The sequence below is a fragment of the Pteropus vampyrus genome, unplaced genomic scaffold, assembly GCF_000151845.1.
Source record: "Pteropus vampyrus isolate Shadow unplaced genomic scaffold, Pvam_2.0 Scaffold635, whole genome shotgun sequence".
NCBI classification, from domain to species: domain Eukaryota; kingdom Metazoa; phylum Chordata; class Mammalia; order Chiroptera; family Pteropodidae; genus Pteropus; species Pteropus vampyrus.
Genome location: NW_011889416.1, coordinates 389,041 through 409,002, shown reverse-complemented (window position 1 = coordinate 409,002; position 19,962 = coordinate 389,041). Strand labels below are relative to the sequence as shown.

Below are 19,962 nucleotides of genomic sequence, written 5' to 3'. Positions count from 1 at the left end.
ACTTTGTTGAGAGTGTTTATCATAAATATATGTTGAATTGTGTCAAATGCTTTTCCTGCATCTATTGAAATAATTGTATGATTTTTATGCTTAGTATTTTTGATGTGGTGTATCATGTTTGTGGGTATTGAACCATCCTTGCTTCCCAGGAATAAATCCCACTTGATCTTGGTGTCTCATCCTGTTACTGTATTGTTGAATTTGCTTTGCTAATATTTGGTTGAGGATTTTTGCATCTATGTTCATCCAGGAATATTGGCCAGTAATTTTCTTTTTTCTTTTTTCCTTTTTTTTTTTTTGGTAGGGTCTTTGGTTTTGGTATCAGGGTAATGCCTCATAGAAATGAGTTTGGAAGTATTCTTTCCTCTTCAATTTTTTGGAATAGTTTGAGAAGGATAAGTGTTAATTCTTCTTTAAATGTTTGGCAGAATTCACCTAAGAAGTTGTCTGGTCCTGGATTTTTGTTTGTTGGGAGTGTTTACTACTTAAATTTTGTTGCTAGTAATTGGTCTGTTCCAATTTTTTGTTTCTTCCTGTTTCCATCTTGGGAGGTTGTATGTTTCTAGAAATTTATCCATTTCTTCTAGGTTCTCTAATTTGTTGGCATGTAATTGTTCGTAGTATTCTCTTATGATCCTTTGTATTTCTGTGATGTCTATTGTAATCTCCCCTCTTTCATTTTTGATTTTATTTATTTGGGCTCACTTTTTCTCTTGATGAGTCTGGCTAAAGGTTTATCAATTTTTTTTTCTGATAGAACAAGAATAAAGACTGCATATGCAAAGCTTTGAATAGTATATTTCGTATAGTGCTGGCTTTTGTGGCCTATTATTCAGTTTTCTGTACTTGTCTAGGGGATGCATGTCAAAAATAAATTTTTTTTAAAAAATGATTAATAGTATATCAGTACTAGTAGATGATGCTTGTCTAAATGTAAGATTTATAATTTTACTGCTGAATTTTGTCTTCATTAAGTCGTCAAACATTCTGTCAGCCTAGCCAAGTAACAGATTCTGCTTTTTTTCCAAAATTACTTATTGGAGGCTTTAGTTTACTTTTTGATGTAATAAGAAACTCTACTGAGGATAACTGCACTTGAGTTAAATCATCAGTTTGAGAACAGTAGAATAGACACTAACTAGAATTGAAGAAATATTCATTTCTTTGATGACAGATTAGAAAGAAAGGTAATTAAGAAAGGAAGTACATCTTCAACTTTGTATTCCCCAGAGTGACTTGCATTCAGTAATTAAATTGAATTATTTTTAATGACAATACCATGGCTTAGAATTTCTCTACATAATATTTGTATATTCAGTGAAATAATTGTTTTCTCATGAATTTCCTTTAGAGCTTAGGTTTTGAAGCATCTTTAGTCAAGAAGGATCGGTCAGCAAGCCACCTAGACCATAAACGAGAAATAAGACAGTAAGTACTTTTGGAGTGTCAGTAAAAACAGATTTTGACTCTTCGTTACAAATTTAACATCCTCTTAGCATGTAAGTTTTTACGATACCATTCTTTATACTCAATGGAGTGGTCACAATTTGTATTTCCCTATAGTACATAAAATATTTAACCATTAGGTACTTACTAAAATGATTTTTCTTTTCTACATAAGATGGAGACAGTCCTTCCTTGTGAGCCTGTTTTTCTGTATTCCTGTAATGGGACTGATGATATATATGATGGTTATGGATCATCACCTTGCAACTCTTCACCATAATCAGAACATGAGTCAAGAAGAAATGGTCAACGTTCATTCTTCTATGTTCCTGGAGCGCCAGATACTGCCAGGATTGTCCATTATGAATTTGCTGTCCTTCGTATTGTGTGTACCTGTACAGGCAAGTGAAATGTTAACAATTGAAAAGCAGATATTAGCCAAAAGTTTGATCATTTTATGTTGGATGCTTTACAAAAATAATCTTAAACTGAGTGGTTAGTTAAAATAGGTAATAAATTCTACTTAACCTCTAAGGATATTGTTTAATGACAAAGCAGAGAATAAGAGTTCAATTCATATTCAGATATGAATTCGGTATTCATATCTTCTATTGTATATAACTTTATATTTTAAATTATTTCTGAAAGTAAAATTATTATAACAATAAAATACATTTTACTTATATTTAATATCTTAAATTGAATTATATTTATATTAATTACATTAAATATATTTTAATATGTATTACATAAAATAATTATATTATTATTATTATTATTATTATTATTATTATTATTATTATTTCTCCCTGGCACTTAAATTCATTATTTTCTGTATGTTTTCAACCCTTATTTTGAGATAAACTTACTATGGATCACATCTATCTATTAAACGTATTCCTTTTTCTGATCCTTGTAAAAGGCAATAATGATTTTTTAAAAATCTTAGTATGTTTCTCTATACTAATGAAAAGTAAGCTTCTAAGTTATGTTTGCCAACGAATGCAGCCAACAGATCCAATAGTTTGTGATCTTCCATTTAGGTTGTATTTTGGAAAGGGGGAGATGAGTGTTTTAAATTTTTATTAATTTTTCAATTACAGTTGACATTCAATATTATGTTAGTTTCAGGTGTACGGCATAGTGGTTAGATATTTATATAACTTATGAACTGATCTCCCAAATAAGTCTAGTACCCATATAGCTACCAACATACATAGTTATTACAATATTATTGACTGTATTCCCCATGCTATAATTTACATCCCTGTGACTGTTTTGTAACTGCCAATTTGTACTTCTTAATACCTTCACCTTTTTCACCCAGCCCCCCAAACCCTCTCTCATCTGGCAACCATCCTTTTTTTTACTCTGCTTCTGTTTTGTTTGTTCATTTATTTTGATTTTTAGATTTTACAAATAAGTGAAATCATATGGTATTTGTCTTTCTCTGTCTTATTTTACTTAGTAAGATGAGTTTTATATTTAAAAAAATCCTTGTCAAAAGAATGTTATTCTTTTCTTAGTTCTTGTTTTGGCTAGCATCAAAGAGAAAAATCTAAGAACCATCTGACTTTATATTATGGAATATCCATTGGCTCATAAAGGGCAGCTACCAAGGGCTTATACAGCAATTTGAATCCTTGCACACACATATCTGCTAAAATACAAACTATTGTTTCAGCTTAAAATCTCTCGTGTTTATGGATTACATAAAAGCCAAAGGAAGTTAACATTGATACTATGTCTTAGTTATTGAGGTATATATGTGAATTTCAGCATTTTTTAAAACAGTGGTTATTGTTTCTATTTTACAGTTTTTTGGAGGCTGGTACTTCTACATTCAAGCCTACAAAGCGCTGAAGCATAAAACTGCAAATATGGATGTACTAATTGTGCTAGCCACCACCATTGCATTTGCCTACTCTTTGGTTATTCTTCTGGTTGCAATGTATGAGCGAGCCAAAGTGAACCCTATTACTTTCTTTGACACACCTCCTATGCTGTTTGTGTTTATTGCACTAGGCCGGTGGCTGGAACATATAGCAAAGGTAAACTAAGAAAAGGTGACAGTTGTTAAAATCTTGGATGGATAAATGACCGTAACATTTTCTAAACCAATTATTGGAAATATATATTGATTTTGTAGTTAATCATTTACTGAAAGAAGTATTTATTTTTATTTGGCAATAATTTAAGTTAAATATTCCTTTAGATTTACCAAATTTGTGGAATTAATGCTGTAGATGGTACAGTAGATCCATGTTTATTTTAAGAGAGAGACATTTGAGAAGTACTTATTTTAATCATTTTTTATATCACATTATTAATGGAACAGTTGATGTGACCATATGATTTAAAATGATGATGGAAAAAAATTTACCCATAATCTCATGCTATAATGGAAATCACTTTCTAATCCTTTTCCATATACTTTTATATTTTACAGAGTGGCAAAGATAGTATACATTACACCTTGTACCATTAACACTATAAAGATTTTTTCCCTCAGTTTTGCACTTTAGATAATTATTGGGTATTTCTGAATAATATTCTGTCAAATCAGTATGCTATAATATACTAAACCATTCCAGTTTTGTTCTCAAATTGTTTCCAATTTTTAATTTTAGATAACCGTGTATTAAACATATTTATGGTTAATACTCATTTAAATTGAATCATCAGTATCTTAGGATAAATTACAAAGCATATGATTAAAGGGCATAAATCTTTCTGTGGCTCATGCTACAAATTGTAACAATTTTTGCCAGCAGCGGTATATTAGTGAAGTAGTTTTACTACAACTTTGTCGTCATTGACTCCTATCTAAATTCTTGCTAAGTTAATAGGTGTGAAATGGTATTATAGAATTGCTTTAGTTTGTATTTCTTTCATTAATAGCAGGGATAAACTTTTTTCCACACATTGGGCATTATATTTCTTCTTAAATGAATTGCCAGTTCATGTCCTTTCCTTATGAGTTCCTGATGTATTTCTTATTAATTTACATTATTTATAAGTTATACCTAATAAAACATTTTTATTTTGTGTACTTCATATTTTTGAAGTGAAACATTTTCTGATTTGAACTAATTAATATTCCTAAAGCTGTCTTTTGGGTAAATGTTAAAGATTATATCTTTATTTTAGGTAAGACCTGAGCTTTTCTTTTCTCTTAGCATTGTTTATATATATATCTATATGTGTATATATACACATATATATACACATATATATACACATATAGATATACATGTATATACATATATATGTGTGTGTGTGTATATATATATATTTTTTTAATTTATAGGGCAAAACATCGGAGGCTCTTGCCAAGCTAATTTCACTACAAGCAACAGAAGCAACTATTGTAACTCTTGGCTCTGATAATATCCTCTTGAGGTATTTATCTTCATTCTTCCCTCTTTTCTTTTTTAACTCCTTATGAAAATGTCAAGTATACACAGAAGTAGAATATAATGAACCCACGTAATTCATCTCCCAGATTTAACAATTATTCACATTTTGCCACACTTTATTTCATCTGTACATTCTGTCTTCCTGTTGTTACAGTAGTATTTTAAAGTAAATTCCAATCATATCATTTTACTGCTAAATACTCCTATAGTATGTCCAAAAAAAGGATGTATTCTTATATAACTGTAGCACCATATTGCATCTAACAAAATGAACAATAACTCCTTAATATCATCTAATATACAGTCCATATTCACATTTCTCATCTCCGAAATGTTTTAAGTTTCATTCTTTGAAATGGAATTCAAACAAGGTCCTTGCTTCATTAGATTTGACTGAATGTTTCTTTTAATCTAGAACAGCTTCTCCCTCTCTATTCTGCCTCCTTCCTTTCACCCTCTTCCACCCCCTGATACAATTGACTTGTTAAAGAAACATTCATCGATTGTCCTGTAGTATATCTCACAGTCTAAATTTGTCTCTTTGCTTCCTATGGTGTAATTTAACTTGTTCTATAACTCCTATGTTACCTGTACACTGGAAGTTAGAGTAAAAGTGTTGATTAGCTTTCATTCTTTTGTATTTCTCATTTTTATACTCATAAAAGTATTTAGGCAATTTTACACAATAAATAAGGTATTTAATTAAATAAAACCCACTACATTATTTTCTAATGCTTTCATTTGTTTGTTCAGTGGTTATTCAGCAAATATTTAGAGTGCCTACTTTGCGCCAGGTACTGAGCTGTTCCCCAACAGTGAACAGGACTGACGTTGCAGTTCCTAGTTTAAATGTTGGTTCTAGCTTCCATCGGTAGCAATTATGGAGCCAAAAACTTGATATAAACTAAAAAGTTTGCATGGAAATATCAAGGTAAGAAGAATATTGGCATAATGCTTTTTATTTTAACTCATATTCAGTGAAGAACAAGTGGATGTGGAACTTGTACAACGTGGAGACATCATTAAAGTGGTTCCAGGAGGCAAATTTCCAGTGGATGGTCGTGTTATTGAAGGACATTCTATGGTAGATGAGTCTCTCATCACAGGTATGTTCTTTCAGAGGACCATGACATGAAAGTGAAGTGAATTCAAAGTGTTAATGAAAAATAGGCATGAAAAGTGAAGAGCTTTTTGTAGAAACTATGGAAGGAGTAAATAATGAGCAAAGAGAATATGAGTTCTCTTTAAGACTATTAAATCAATTTCTGCAGATTTACTTCGTGGTTTTAGTTATGCTAGCGAAGGTTCTTTTCACTGAGAATTGTTAATTACTACAATGTATAACCGAAGGAAATTGTCTCATTCTACTGTAGAGCCCAGTAGACTTTGGCAGATTTACCTGACCAAATACCTATTTTGTTTTCCTGCCCTAAAGACTATTCTAATCTGCGTTGGGGTAGGACTCCAGGTTTTCCACATCAGCATCTGTTCTAAGAGAGTAGGCCTGGAGTAGTTTCAGAAATCTTAGATAACTAAGGCCAATCTGGAGCAGAACCAAAATAACACCTTTCCTACTTCAACCCTCAGGACAGTGGCAGAAGAGGTGCAGCTTATGGACCATGTGGAAATAATTTAGGACTCTGGTTCTTAATAGGGATGCTATTGCCAGTTTGTTTGGGACAATTCTTACTTCTCAGGGACTTACACATTGTAGTACATTTAGTATCCTTGACTCTGGCCCACTAAATTGGAGTAGCAGCACCCCATACCCTAACAGTAATTATTACAAACAAGAACTCCCTCCTATAGTTCTAAATGCTCCTTGGGAATAGGCTGAGAATCAAAGATCTAAGATTAGAGTAGAGCCCCAAAAGTATCTGCCAACAAGAGGTAGCATATTAGGTTTTTCTAGTTGAAGATATATATGTGTGGGTTTGGCCTAGAACTAACATAAAGAAAAAGGGAGGGCAATTTTCACGTGGGCATTTGTCCAGACTCTATTGCATGAAGTAAGAAACTTCTTTCTAGATATTTTTTTTAACAATTAACTAATGATGGCATGTTTCAAGATAGTGCTTACTTATGCTCCCTAAATCTATCTTTATTTCTTATACAGGGGAGGCAATGCCTGTAGCTAAGAAATCTGGCAGCACAGTGATTGCTGGTTCCATTAACCAGAATGGGTCACTACTTATCCGTGCAACCCACGTAGGAGCAGACACAACCCTTTCTCAAATTGTCAAACTTGTGGAGGAGGCACAAACATCAAAGGTAATTTAACTCCCTAGGAAAAACAGAAAGTATTTTTCTTTAAAGCAAACTCAGTATAACTCTTGATCTAGTTTTTATATTTTCCTTTGATTATTCTGTTTGCATTAATATGGAGCTTATTAAAATATTTCTGTTTGTGCTCAGTATCAAAATACTCTATTCATCAAAAAAGGAGACATCGAAATATATATATGTGTGTGTGTGTGTGTGTGTGTGTATGTGTGTATATATATAATTATTTTTTTAAATTCTAGGCTCCTATTCAGCAGTTTGCAGACAAACTCAGTGGCTACTTTGTTCCTTTTATTGTTATTATTTCCATTGTTACCCTCTTGGTTTGGATTATAATTGGATTTCTGAATTTTCAAGTTGTGGAAACGTACTTTCCTGTAAGTGACTTGTAACAATTCTTTACCATGTGTAAAACAGTTTGTGAATTTTTTTGCCTAAGTAGTTAATTGGAAAATAACCTTAATAATTACTAGTATCTTTAAGGAACTGGAGGGGGGAGGTGATAAGAATAACATTTTCATTTCTGTAAATATAAAAGATTTTCTTCTGGAAAGATGTTTTTCATTATAACTTGTGATTTTCCCAAAACAAGGACTGAACTTTTACATTTTATACCTAGTCTCATTCCCAGCATGATTTTGCTTTCACAAAGGACTGTATGATACATTGAGGAAAAACCTTGGGATCTCAGCTCTGCCACATAACATTGCTGTGATCTTGGGTCAACTTAATTTCTCTCTGAGCTTCAGTTTCCTCATCTATAAAGTGAGATTTAAATAATCCCATCCTGCATAACTTGTAGTTGTTGTGAAAGTTAAATAAGATGATATATTAGACATGCTTTGTAATTTATTAAATACTTTATAAATATAAGATACTATTAGTGCCTGCTTTTCTCTAGTTCTTTGATAGTCTCTAAAGTACAGTGTCATAAAGTGGTAAAGGAGACCTGGACTGTGCCTCATTTTAGAAATATAATCTTGAAGTCACCTAACTTCTCTTAGCCTCAGTTTGTGATCTATAATATAGTGATTGTAATACCTAAATTGCAGGATTGGAATTAGTGTAAGTGAAAACATATACATATGACATATAAGAAAGCATAAGCTTAGATGTCTGTGAAAGTCCCTTTCAACTCTTTATCTATATAGATACATAACTCTTAGATGAACACTTAGTTTAAGTATTTGAGAACTTAGTACGAACCTAGCACTGTGAAACCATTATTATTCAGAAAGTCTTACATTGTTGCATTTCTTTATTTTAAAAAATACTGTCTGCACACTGTTTTATGCTGTTTGTTCCTTCAATTAAAGAACAACTAGACTTATAACAGCTCAGCTATGTATCTATCCCATGATATGGTCATTAGTATAATATTTTTAAAAGTTTCTTTAAATGATTCATGTTGGTGAAGTATACATTGAACAAGAGGATTGCTGGAAGATATTTTGGAATATGTATCATGAGTTCAGGGGGTCTTAGGAGATTTCCCCTAATACAATCAGTCGTATTTACTCACACAAGCAAATGTTCAATGTCATTAACAGCTATACTACCAGATATACTCAGTTCACATTGCTATGCTCAAAAGAATTTTATTGAAATGTGATTAAGCTCCCTTTGCATGCCGGACAACTTTTTTTCATTGTCTTGAGAGAATAGTATGAAAGGCAGACTTATGGTCTCAGTATACAGAGAGTTAGAATTCTTTTTGTTTAAGATCAGATTTGTGGAGAATTAGGCCCCATGTTTGTGGTTATTTTTGAAAGTCTCTGATAAATCCAGTTATTCTCAATACAGGGCAAAAAAAAAAGACAACTTTTATGTTTTCTTATATTCACTCCATAGTTTATGACTCTGATCAGTAAAATTAAAATCTTGATTTTAGGACTGTGACTTGTTTACCAGTTATGTCACAGTTTCTTATATTCACAAAAGAAAAGTTTTCTTACTAGTAACTGAAACATATATGTTGGTAGCTAAGTAGGATAATGTATGACTTCAGAATTGAGGTTTTATTTCTATAGGGTTAAGCTTTGTTCCTTTTGTTTCATATAGCTATAAATCAATAACCAAAATTCGTGCCTTTCTTCTAAAGGGGTACAACAGAAGTATCTCCCGAACAGAAACGATAATACGCTTTGCTTTCCAAGCCTCTATCACAGTTCTGTGCATTGCATGCCCTTGTTCACTGGGACTGGCCACTCCAACTGCTGTCATGGTGGGTACAGGAGTAGGTGCTCAAAATGGCATACTAATCAAAGGTGGCGAGCCACTGGAGATGGCTCATAAGGTAAGATAGTCTCCAGAACTAAGAATTGTTTCAAACAAACTGGCAATAGCACCCATATTGAGAAAGAGTCTTAAATTATTTCCATCTGGTCTATAAACTGAGCCTGTTCTGGCACTGTCTTGAGGGTTGAGGTGGGAAAGGTGTTATTTTGGTTCTGCTCCAGATTGGCCTTAGTTATCTAAGATCTCTGAAACTACTCCAGGCCTACTCTCTTAGAACAGATGCTGATGTGGAAAATCTAGAGTCCTGTTCCAGCTCAGACTAGAAAAGTCTTTAGAGTAGGAAGACAGAAGAGATATTTGCCCAAGTCTTTCAGACTTCTAACCTACTTGTGTGTGACTACATTTTTGTGTTCTTCACTGTGAGATAGCGCTTGTGTTTACACTTCAGTTTCTTTGCCTTTGTGCCACTAGCTGACAGTTTGCAACTATGACTTTAGGAATATAATTCTATCCTTGATCTCTCCCATATTAAGATTTTCATAACAATTTCAATCAAGGCTGCTTGACTTTAACTAAAACCATGCTTCTTCTAGTATGTTCTTATGAGAATACAAACTATATACAGATGCATATAGTAAATACAGAACAGAATTTAGAACAGACTTGGAACCTCATCTAGCCAGGAAATACAGGCTATTAGTTTTTATAGTACTTTTTTTATTTTGATATAATTCCAAACTTAAAAGTTGCAAGAATAGTATAGAACTCCTGTATACCCTTTACTGCAGATATCAGCCTCTTTTTTGAAGGACATTCTTTTACATAACCACAATACAATGATCAAAATCAAGAAATTGATATAGTACTGTCATCTAATCTATAGTCCATATTCCAGTTTCCTCAGTTATCTCCATAATATCCTTTATAGCTATTTTTTCTCTTGTCCACAGTCATGCTTTGTATTTAGTTGTCACATCTCTTTTCATCTCGGTTCCTCAAGCTATTCATTTTTCAAGGTTCGAATTCTGAGTTTACTGTGAAGTGACTGTGTTCTCTAATTCCAGACTCTTCCTTTATTCTTTCTGGGCCGCATTTCCTTCATTGATTCCCTGAGCTGTCTCTTAGGCCAAGCATCTCATTTAGACCCAGGAAAGTCAAAGCAAGCCAGCAGGTCTTATCTGGTGCTCACTTCAACTTAATTACTTACCTTTCTCTTATAATCATCTGCCCAGATTTCCCCTACGGATCTGTAACTCATTAGTGTTGAAAGCCTTTGTCTTTCTTTGGAGGCACTAGAGGCATCTCTTAATTACCTATTAACAGTCAGCTCTTAACAATTAGTTCTATTTGTTTAATATGTATCCACAGTAGATTGAACATGTTCAAGAGGGGGCTATTTGATATAACTAATTAAGAGTATTTCTTCCCTTCTCCCTTCTTTTTGTCTTCCCAAAGACTGTTTTTTAAGTCAAATTAAGGCAAAGATCAGTTTATTAAGAAACAAAATAGTAATGTTTATCAAAGTTAACCTTTTTCTCACTTCTGGAAAGGTGATATTAAGGATTATCAAATCATATAGGTACATTGTATTTCAATTTTCTTACAGGTAAAAGTAGTGGTATTTGATAAGACTGGAACCATTACCCATGGAACCCCAGTAGTGAATCAAGTAAAGGTTCTGGTGGAAAGTAACAGAATATCACGCAATAAGATCCTGGCCATTGTTGGAACTGCTGAAAGTAACAGTGAACACCCTATTGGCGCAGCCGTAACCAAATACTGCAAGCAGGTACACATTTTCCCCCTGTTTCTTAATGTAGTCATCTCCTATAGGAATTACTCAGACCAAAACCAAACTGGTGTTTGACTACGATTTTTGTATATAGTTGGTATAAGGCTAGAGAGACTTACATTTTCTCGGTTTGTTTTATAATATGTCTTAGATTCTTCATACGGAAAAGTATAAAGACGAAAACAGAAATTGATTATAATCCTACTCAGATAACCCCTGTTGACTAAAAAGTTAAGATACAAGTAATGCATATTTATATAAGGAAAATTCAGATAGTTCAGAGAATTACATAAGGGAAAAGGAAAGACTCATTCCGTTTCCTGTCCATAATTCCTCTCTCCAAAGTTTAACAAGCATTAACCTTCTAACGGTGTTTTTCAATAACAGCTTTACTGAAATACAGTTCACATACTATAAGTTTACCCTTGTATAAAGTGTACAATTCAGTAATTTTTAGTATATTCACAAGTGTGCACCCTCTTAACCATTTTTAATGCATATACCAAAACATGTGCATTTATTATTTTTTAAACTTTCCATAGAAAGGCCACCAGTCTTTGGTATCTTGTTTTTTTTATTTTTAAATGATTTTTCCATATCAGGACATAGAAATCTGACTTGTTGTTTTTAATGGCTACGTTGTAGTCCATTGTACAGCTGGTTTGGGGCTCTTACAGTATGTGTACACTTAACATCCATGTCAGCTTTTGCAAGTTATCTCTGTGTTAAATGCCTATCATTGCAATTGCTAGATCAAAGGATACATTCACTTAAATTTTGATGAATATTACCAATGCCCACATGACAAATATTACCAACATGCATACGAAAGGTTGTACCAGTGTATACTTTCACCAGAAGTTATGACTGCCCATTTTCCCACATTCTTACCAACACTTATTTTTTCCAGTTTAATAAGTAAAAAAATATTTACTCATTGATGGTTTGCCCTGCACTTTCTTAATTATGAATAAGGTTAAGCATCTTTTTATATGTGTATTGGCCATTAGAATTTATTTTTCTATAACCTGTCTGCTTGTATCCTTTGCCTATGTTCCCATAGAATTATTTACCTTTTTCTCATTGATTTGTATAAGTTCTTTGTAAATTAGCTCACATAATTTTATAGTTAAAATGTGGCACTTTCCATCATTGATATTGCCATTTCTTTATTTGTTCTTTCCTTTTTACCTATTTACTGTTTTTGACCTGGCTTCTTTATACCCACATGGAGCATCAGAGAAGATGAAGACATAAAGAGCCAGAATTCTTTTGCTTACTAAGGACACAGAATTATACTAGAGAGTCACTCTGGTAACTAAAGGCCCTGTTCTTTGTTACCCTTTGCCCTATACTGAATAGAAAATCTGACTTGACAATAGAATTAAATATTTAACTTGTAATTCTTTACTGGAAAGGGCAGAGAATATTGATGAACCTTCCAAGTTTTATTTCCCTGTGCTTAGTATAAATTTTAGAGAGTAGGATTAAAACTAAGAATTCTGAGGTTCTCCTGTAACTTTGAATATTATACTCAATGCTCTGTTCCTTTGTCTTTATTTAAAATCCACTGTCAAATAGGCAATGATAAGTGACAGTTTCATTCTAAACATTTATAATTAATTAGCAGTAATCTTTGGTTTTGCTAATGATGACCTTGTATTATTAGAACAGCAGAGGAAATCCTGTTTCTATTTGGTAGGAGCTGGACACTGATACCTTGGGTACCTGCATAGATTTCCAGGTTGTGCCAGGCTGCGGTATTAGCTGTAAAGTCACCAATATTGAAGGCTTGCTGCATAAGAATAACTGGAAGATAGAGGAAAATAATATTAAAAATGCATCCCTGGTTCAAATTGATACAAGTAATGAACAGTCATCAACTTCGTCTTCCATGATTATTAATGCCCAGCTCTCAAGTAAGCTAATTTTTTTTTGTAGTACCTATTATGGGACAGTTATTATCAAATGTCTAACCTTATAATCCTGAACTGTCATATAAGAAACAAAAAATGGTATCATAGTTTCATTCTCTCAGATCACTTTTACTATAAGCCTCTGACCACTTCACTGAAGTTACTTGAGAACATTTCCAGCTGTGCTCCTTGATTCTGTGATAGGGTGATGAAGTCCAGCCTTAGCTGATCTTCCATCTTATTTCAGTTATCTTTTTATTTCTCACCACAGCTACTCCAAACCTTTTATGTCTTTTATAAGATCATGTGGCATTCCCCCTAGTTCCCTAAGCAAATTATATGGCTTATTTTTCACATAGAAAATTAAGGCTCCTAGAAATGTGTTCTTTCACATTTGGGGGGGGGGTCCAGATTTAGTCCTTTTTCAGGGGAAGAAGTATCTCTCATCTTATCTAAAGAATCCCCTCATATTTGCTCTGGGTCCCACCCTCTCTTGATTCTTCAGTGACCTCAGTCTCTGTTTTATCCCCTTGCTTCTTTATTTTCCAGCTCTCTGTGTAGTAGCTCCTCCTAAACATAAACATTTCTTTCATCAAAACCACTATGTTTCCATCTACAATTTGTCCTATCTTTTTTCCCCTTTTATACCTAAGCTTCTAGAAAGTAGTCTAGGCTTGCTGAATCCACTTATTCACTGCACAGTCTGGCTTCTGCCCCATCCATACTACTGAAACTATTCTTTCCAAGTCCGCTGATGACCTTATTCACTACCCTCTGTAGTGGCGACTTCTCAGTCTTCAGCCTGCATGATTTCACTAAGGCATTTGACAATGTTGACCATTTCTTCCTTCCTAAAACTCTTTCCTTCCTTTATTCCATAACCCTGCTTTCTCTAGATTCTCCTCTCACCTACCTGATTGTCCTTTCTAACCCTCCTATGATTCTTCTTTTCTTCTGCTCTCAAATGTTGGGTATCTTCAAGGTTTTGTTTTTTGCTTTTTTTCTCATTTTTCTTACTCTCTCTGTACAACCAAATTCATGCATATTGTTTATTCTACCATCTGTGGTCTTCCACTATCACTCCAAAATCCATATCTCTACAAAGGCCTGTTTCCTGAGTTTCTTGTTGATCTATCCATCTGTCCAAAAACATGATATACCCACTTATGTGTTCCAGCACCCCCCACCCATTTGTATCACTTTCTGACTAATACCTTTTATTATGGTGGCTTATAACCTATTTTTGAATCAGGAACCTTTGGAGAAATGTGATGAAAGCTATGCCCACTCCTCAGAAAATTTCTGTTTGGAAGGTTCGCATATATCCTAAAGCCCATCCATGGAATTGTTAAGGATCCTAGCTTTATTGGCCCTCTGTCTCCTGCAGGACAAAGTCCAGTTTCTTTGGACTTTGTTCAAGATCTGTTCCACATGATATGCCTCCTGCCTCCCTGTACCCATCTTGTCTTTTTCCACTGCCCACCACCCACTGCCCTATGTATTCTTTGTTCAGTCCATATGGTACTACCTACGGTTCCTCCTTACATCATGTCATTTCATGCTTATTAGATCATTTCATTTACTGTTTTCTCTGGGTAATGTCCTTGCCCACAGTGGCATCTACCTCATGGACTTATTTTCATCTTTTAAGACTTAGCTCATATCTCTCTTCAGTGAAGCCTTCACTGATTGACATACATAGGCAGAGATATTTTTTAAATCATAATGGTACTTAGTCTCTGTTATTGTACTAGACACACTACATGAAAATTCTTTACTTGCCTGATTCTACTAAGCTGCAATTTCTTTATTATTTTTCTATTAACTTCTAGTATCAAGCACCCTGACACACAGTAATTTTGTTTGACAGCTTTTATTAAGCACTGTTCAAGACACTAAAGAGCCGTGAACAGAATAGACAAAGTCACTATCTTATGGAACTTACATTCCTGATGGAGAACACAAGACAGTGAGAAAATAAATTTAAAAATATAGTATGTCTGATGGAGATAGTGCTATGAAGGAAAATAAAGAAGGGTAAGGGGTATAGGGAATGCTGGGAGTAGCAGGTCTTATTTTATATGCGATGATCAGGATAGTAGGCCTCAATTGAGAAGGTGGTATTTGAGCAAAAACCTGAGGAGGGGGAGGGAGAAAGTCATGTGAGTATCTGTGATAAGAGCATTCCGGGCAGGAGGAATATTAAGTACAAAAGCCAGGAGTATACTTGACTAGTTTGAGGAACATCAAGGAGAACAGTGGTGTGGCTGGAGCAGAGGAAATTAGTGGGAAGAAGATAAGAGATGAGGTCAGAGAGGATAGTGCAACACTAGATCGGGTAAGGACACTGAAAGGACTTTGGTTTTTACCCAGAGATAGGAAGCCACTGGAGAGTTTTATGTATAGGATTGACAGAATCTGACTTAACATTTTAAAAGTATTACTCTGGCTGCTCTGGTAAAAATACACTGTTGTTGGGGGTGGGGAGCAAGAGTAGAAGTAAGGAGATGAGTTAATGGGCTGTTGTCATAATCCAGGTGAAAGATAGATTGCTTGGACCAGTGTGGTAGCAGTAGAGGTTATAAGAAGTGGTCAAATTCTGGATGTGTCTCGAAGCTGACTGACAGATTTTCTCAGACTGGCAATGGGAAATGTGAGAAACAGGAGTCAAGAATTATGCCAAGGTTTATGGCCTAAGCAATTTAGAAGGGTAGAGTTACTATTTAAATAAGATGGAGAAGACCACAGAGGAGAAATATTGAGAAAAACTGATCAGGAATTTAGTTTTCAACATGTAAAGTTTGAGTGCCTATTAGATATTCAAGTGGAGATGTCGCATCAACGAAATATCAAGTAGGCAGTTGGCTGTACAAGTTTGAAGTTCAAGGGAACTGACTGGGTTGTAGATATAGATTTGGGAGATTCACTTATAGATCTCTGCTGTTCAATATAGTAGCTACTATTTACATGTGACTTTTAAAATTTAAATTAAATAAAATTAAATTTAATATAAAATTCAGCCCTTCAACCATCCCAACCACATTTTAGTGCTCAATCACCACATGTTGTTAGTGGCTACTGTATTAAACAGAACAGATATAGAACATTTCCATCATCACAGAAAGTTCTTTTGGACGGCGCTGGTATAGATGGTATTTAAAACCATAAGACTGGATAAGATCTCCAAGGAGTAAGAGTAGATAGGAGAAAGGAGCTATAAGGATTGAGCCTTGCAGCAATATAAATTAAGAGGTCTGGGAGATGAGGAAGGATCAGAAAAGGAGACTGAGAGGAAGTGGTAAGTGAAGAAGTTACTTATAAGAATGTGGTGTCCTAGAAACCAAGCGAAAAAAGTATTTCAAGAAGGAGTGAGTGATTAACTGTGTAAAATGCTGCTAATAGAGCAAGTTAAAGTGAGGACTGAGAATTTGACATTAGTTTTGTTAAAGGTCACTGATGTATTGTATGAACAATTCTTTGAAGTAGTAGAGAGAAAAGCTTTATTGGAGTGTGTTCACAAGAGAATGGGAAGATACGATTTTGAGACAGCCAATAGATACAGCACTTGCAAGAAGTTTTGTTATGTACAGAAGCAGAGAAATGGGACAGTAGCTAGAAAGGTAAGTGAGATCAAGACAGCTTTTTTTTTTTTTTGAGGTAAGAGCATCTATAGTAGAGTTAGAAATTTTGATTAGGCAGGAGAGAGGGGAGAATTGTTGGAGAGATATTCTAGAATAGGCAAAGGAGTGGGAGCTGGTGCATAAGTGAAGAGGTTGTCCTTAAATTGAAGCAAGGGCAGTTTATAATAACAGAAAGAAAGCTAGGTTAATGTGTAGACAGGCGCAGGTAGTTGGGTAGATATGGTGATGAGAACTTGTAGAAGTTCTCTTCTGATTGCTTATATTTTCTTTCTGAAGTAGGAAGTCGAGTCACCCACTGGCATGGAAGAAGAGATCTAGAAGGAATGGAAAATGAACGGACTAGGGAAATGTAGTAGAATTGCCAGACAGCACTAAGGACCCACTTAAAGTTAGTGGTCACACATTTAAAATGAGAGATTAATATGGTTGTATGTTTATATCCAGCCACATTTAGCTACTGGTACACAGTAAATATCTTTAATTTAATTTAATTGCTATGGAAGGTCAAAGGGAAAAGTCAGAAGGAAAGCTTCACCAAGAAAGTACCATTTGAACTGGTTCATGAAGAATATGATGGAGTTTGGTATTTTGAGAGGAGGATTAAGGACGTTCCAGGTAATTGCAGCAACATATGCAAAGGCCGGGAGGCATGGAAGAGCAGAATATGTTTCTTGAAATTTTGGAAATCACTGTTGTAGGTTGTATTCTACCAAAAATATAATGTAGTGACTATGCAAGTTTAGACAGGAAAAACGTGCCTCACGGGGTTGTAATAAGTATTAAATGAGCTCACTAAATTCTATTTCTGTACTTTCTTTCAGATGATCTTAATACTCAGCAATATAAAGTCCTTATTGGTAACCGGGAATGGATGATTAGAAATGGTCTTGTCATCAGTAATGATGTTGATGATTCCATGACTGAACATGAGAGAAGAGGTCGAACTGCTGTATTGGTGGCAGTTGATGGTAAAGTTTCCCATAAGTAACATGACTCAATATCATGACCTTAGTTATTGTTTTATGTGTATTTTTGACAGACTTCTAAATTATGAGGGTTATTCAAAAGCCACCTAAATACAAAGTGAAAATGTTAGCAATACATAATTATTACCAGTTAATTAAAATTCTCTCGCATTTGCTGCCTGGCTTTGTTATTTTCCACCCTAGCCTATGTTTTAAAGCTAATCAAGGATTTTTTTTAAAAAACAAAAAATGATGTAACATTAAAGTAATAGCAAAGTAAAATAATATCCATAATCTCATCACCTAAACACAATGTCAGTTTTAATTGTATATATTCTGGTTTACATACAACACAAGAATTATAATATTAGTACATATACTACTCTTAAATGAGTATATTTTATTGTATGTAAATTTTACCTCAATGAAATTGAATAAAAAATAAAAATCTCTTATACAGATACTATTTTATTTTGCTTTATTTTATTTAATAATAAATGTTTTCCAATTTTATTTTAATGCTGCATAATTTATCAAACTTATACACTGTAATTAATCATTCCCCTGTTGGAAATTTAAGCTATTCCTAATATTTATTGTAAATAACACTTCAACAAATATCTTTGAGGTTTTAGGTGCTTTCTTTTGTTACATTATTTCTTAAGGTAAATTTCTAGCTTTGAGATTAATTAGTCAACATTTATAATTCTTGCTAAGTATGAAGGCAGTATCTTACTATGGCCTTTTTAGGTCTAGAAGGAAGCAGAAAATACCATCTACTTTTGTTTTAAAAATAAAATAATTACTTGCAGTGACTTTTTTCCCCCAGTATAAAATGCCAATTTTGTCTCTATCCGCCTCCTTCATCTTAAAAAGAAAAAAAAAAATATTAGTTTTCAGTTTCATTTGCCTTTAAATTAGCTAGTGTTTAGGCTATTGGCCAATACTTCTCTAAGGAAAGAAAAAGTCTTTTAATATCTAATACGGGCCCTCTTTTCATTTTTTTATTAGTACCTTCATTAGTAACCCCTGGAATTTTCATGGGAAATTTTCATAACCAAATCTGGAGGTTTGCTGCAGGGTTTATGGTATAAAGTCTGTGTGAGATCAGAGATATTTTTAGTTAAGCCAAGCCCTGAACAATTTTACTTCATAGAATTCTTTTTTTTTTTTAATTTCAAGTCAAAATATTATTTTCCTTTCACTGTATTCCAAACTCTCTTATTTTCTGGTGCTTCTATATTAGATGAGCTGTGTGGCTTGATAGCTATTGCTGATACAGTGAAGCCTGAAGCAGAACTGGCTGTCCATATTCTGAAATCTATGGGCTTAGAAGTAGTTCTGATGACTGGAGACAACAGTAAAACAGCTAGATCTATTGCTTCTCAGGTAACTAGTTTACTTAGTTACTGGGGCGGGGTATATGGTGACTTCTATTTCTTCATATACATTTTCTTTCTTGCCTTCAGATGCTAAAAAAATTCATATTATCTATTATTTTCATTATCACTGAGTAGCCATATCTGGTTCCTTAAAGAATTAACATGCTATGCAGGAAGGACTTTGGGCATTGTGTGCCACTGTAATAAGTTAAAAAGCTATTTGATTAGTTCAAGAGATGCTTAAGTGACATTGTGCAGCAGTGTCTGTTGATGCTTCTTTTGAAATGTTGCTCATATTTTTCACCAGTGCTGCCAGCCTAAGCCAGGCTTTCATTCTGTTATGCCTAAAATACAGCAGTAGCTCCATCCACTTCCCTCTCTAGTCCATCCTGAACACCACTGCTGGAACCATCTTCTTTATATACCACTTGACTGATCGTTTTCTGCTTCTGACCCACACATTTGCCTTCAAAACTTTTTTACTTTGAAATACTCTTCTATTAAATAACACAAGTTGTGTACCTACTTATCGTCTGGATATATTCTTTGGCAAAGTGTCTTGGCAAAGTGTCTGTTCAGAGCTTTTGCCCATTTTTCTTTAAATTGCATTGTTTTCTTTCTTACTGTTGAAGTTTTGAATTTTTGGATGCAAGTCCTGTATCAGATATGTGTTTTATAAATATTTTTCCCAGAAAAAAAGTAAAATAAAAAATAAAAATAAATAACACAAATAATATATGAATACATTCTTATATAAAAAGTATAGAAGGTTATAAAGTAAAAAAAAGTGTCACCCTTTTCCCAAGCTCCTTGTCTAGTCCTATCCCCTCACTTTTTCATATGCATATATGTTTATATTCAAATGTATAATTCTGGTATT

General features: G+C 33.8%; 1 protein-coding gene across 4 annotated transcripts in view; it reads left to right on the top strand.

Moving 5' to 3' along the window:
• The window catches only part of ATP7A (ATPase copper transporting alpha), a 153,784-nt gene that overhangs the window by 91,789 nt on the left and 42,033 nt on the right, over positions 1-19,962 (top strand). For 3 of the 4 annotated variants that reach the window (XM_011384937.2, XM_011384936.2, XM_023525867.1), the window contains 12 exons: positions 1,352-1,428; positions 1,622-1,847; positions 3,264-3,497; positions 4,757-4,848; positions 5,844-5,971; positions 6,982-7,136; positions 7,391-7,525; positions 9,250-9,444; positions 10,993-11,175; positions 12,881-13,097; positions 17,557-17,703; positions 18,947-19,089. In XM_011384937.2, the coding sequence (XP_011383239.1) occupies positions 1,352-1,428; positions 1,622-1,847; positions 3,264-3,497; positions 4,757-4,848; positions 5,844-5,971; positions 6,982-7,136; positions 7,391-7,525; positions 9,250-9,444; positions 10,993-11,175; positions 12,881-13,097; positions 17,557-17,703; positions 18,947-19,089 (1,932 nt within the window). The remainder of the gene's footprint in view (positions 1-1,351; positions 1,429-1,621; positions 1,848-3,263; positions 3,498-4,756; positions 4,849-5,843; positions 5,972-6,981; positions 7,137-7,390; positions 7,526-9,249; positions 9,445-10,992; positions 11,176-12,880; positions 13,098-17,556; positions 17,704-18,946; positions 19,090-19,962) is intronic. The other variant, XM_023525868.1, reaches the window with a different exon arrangement.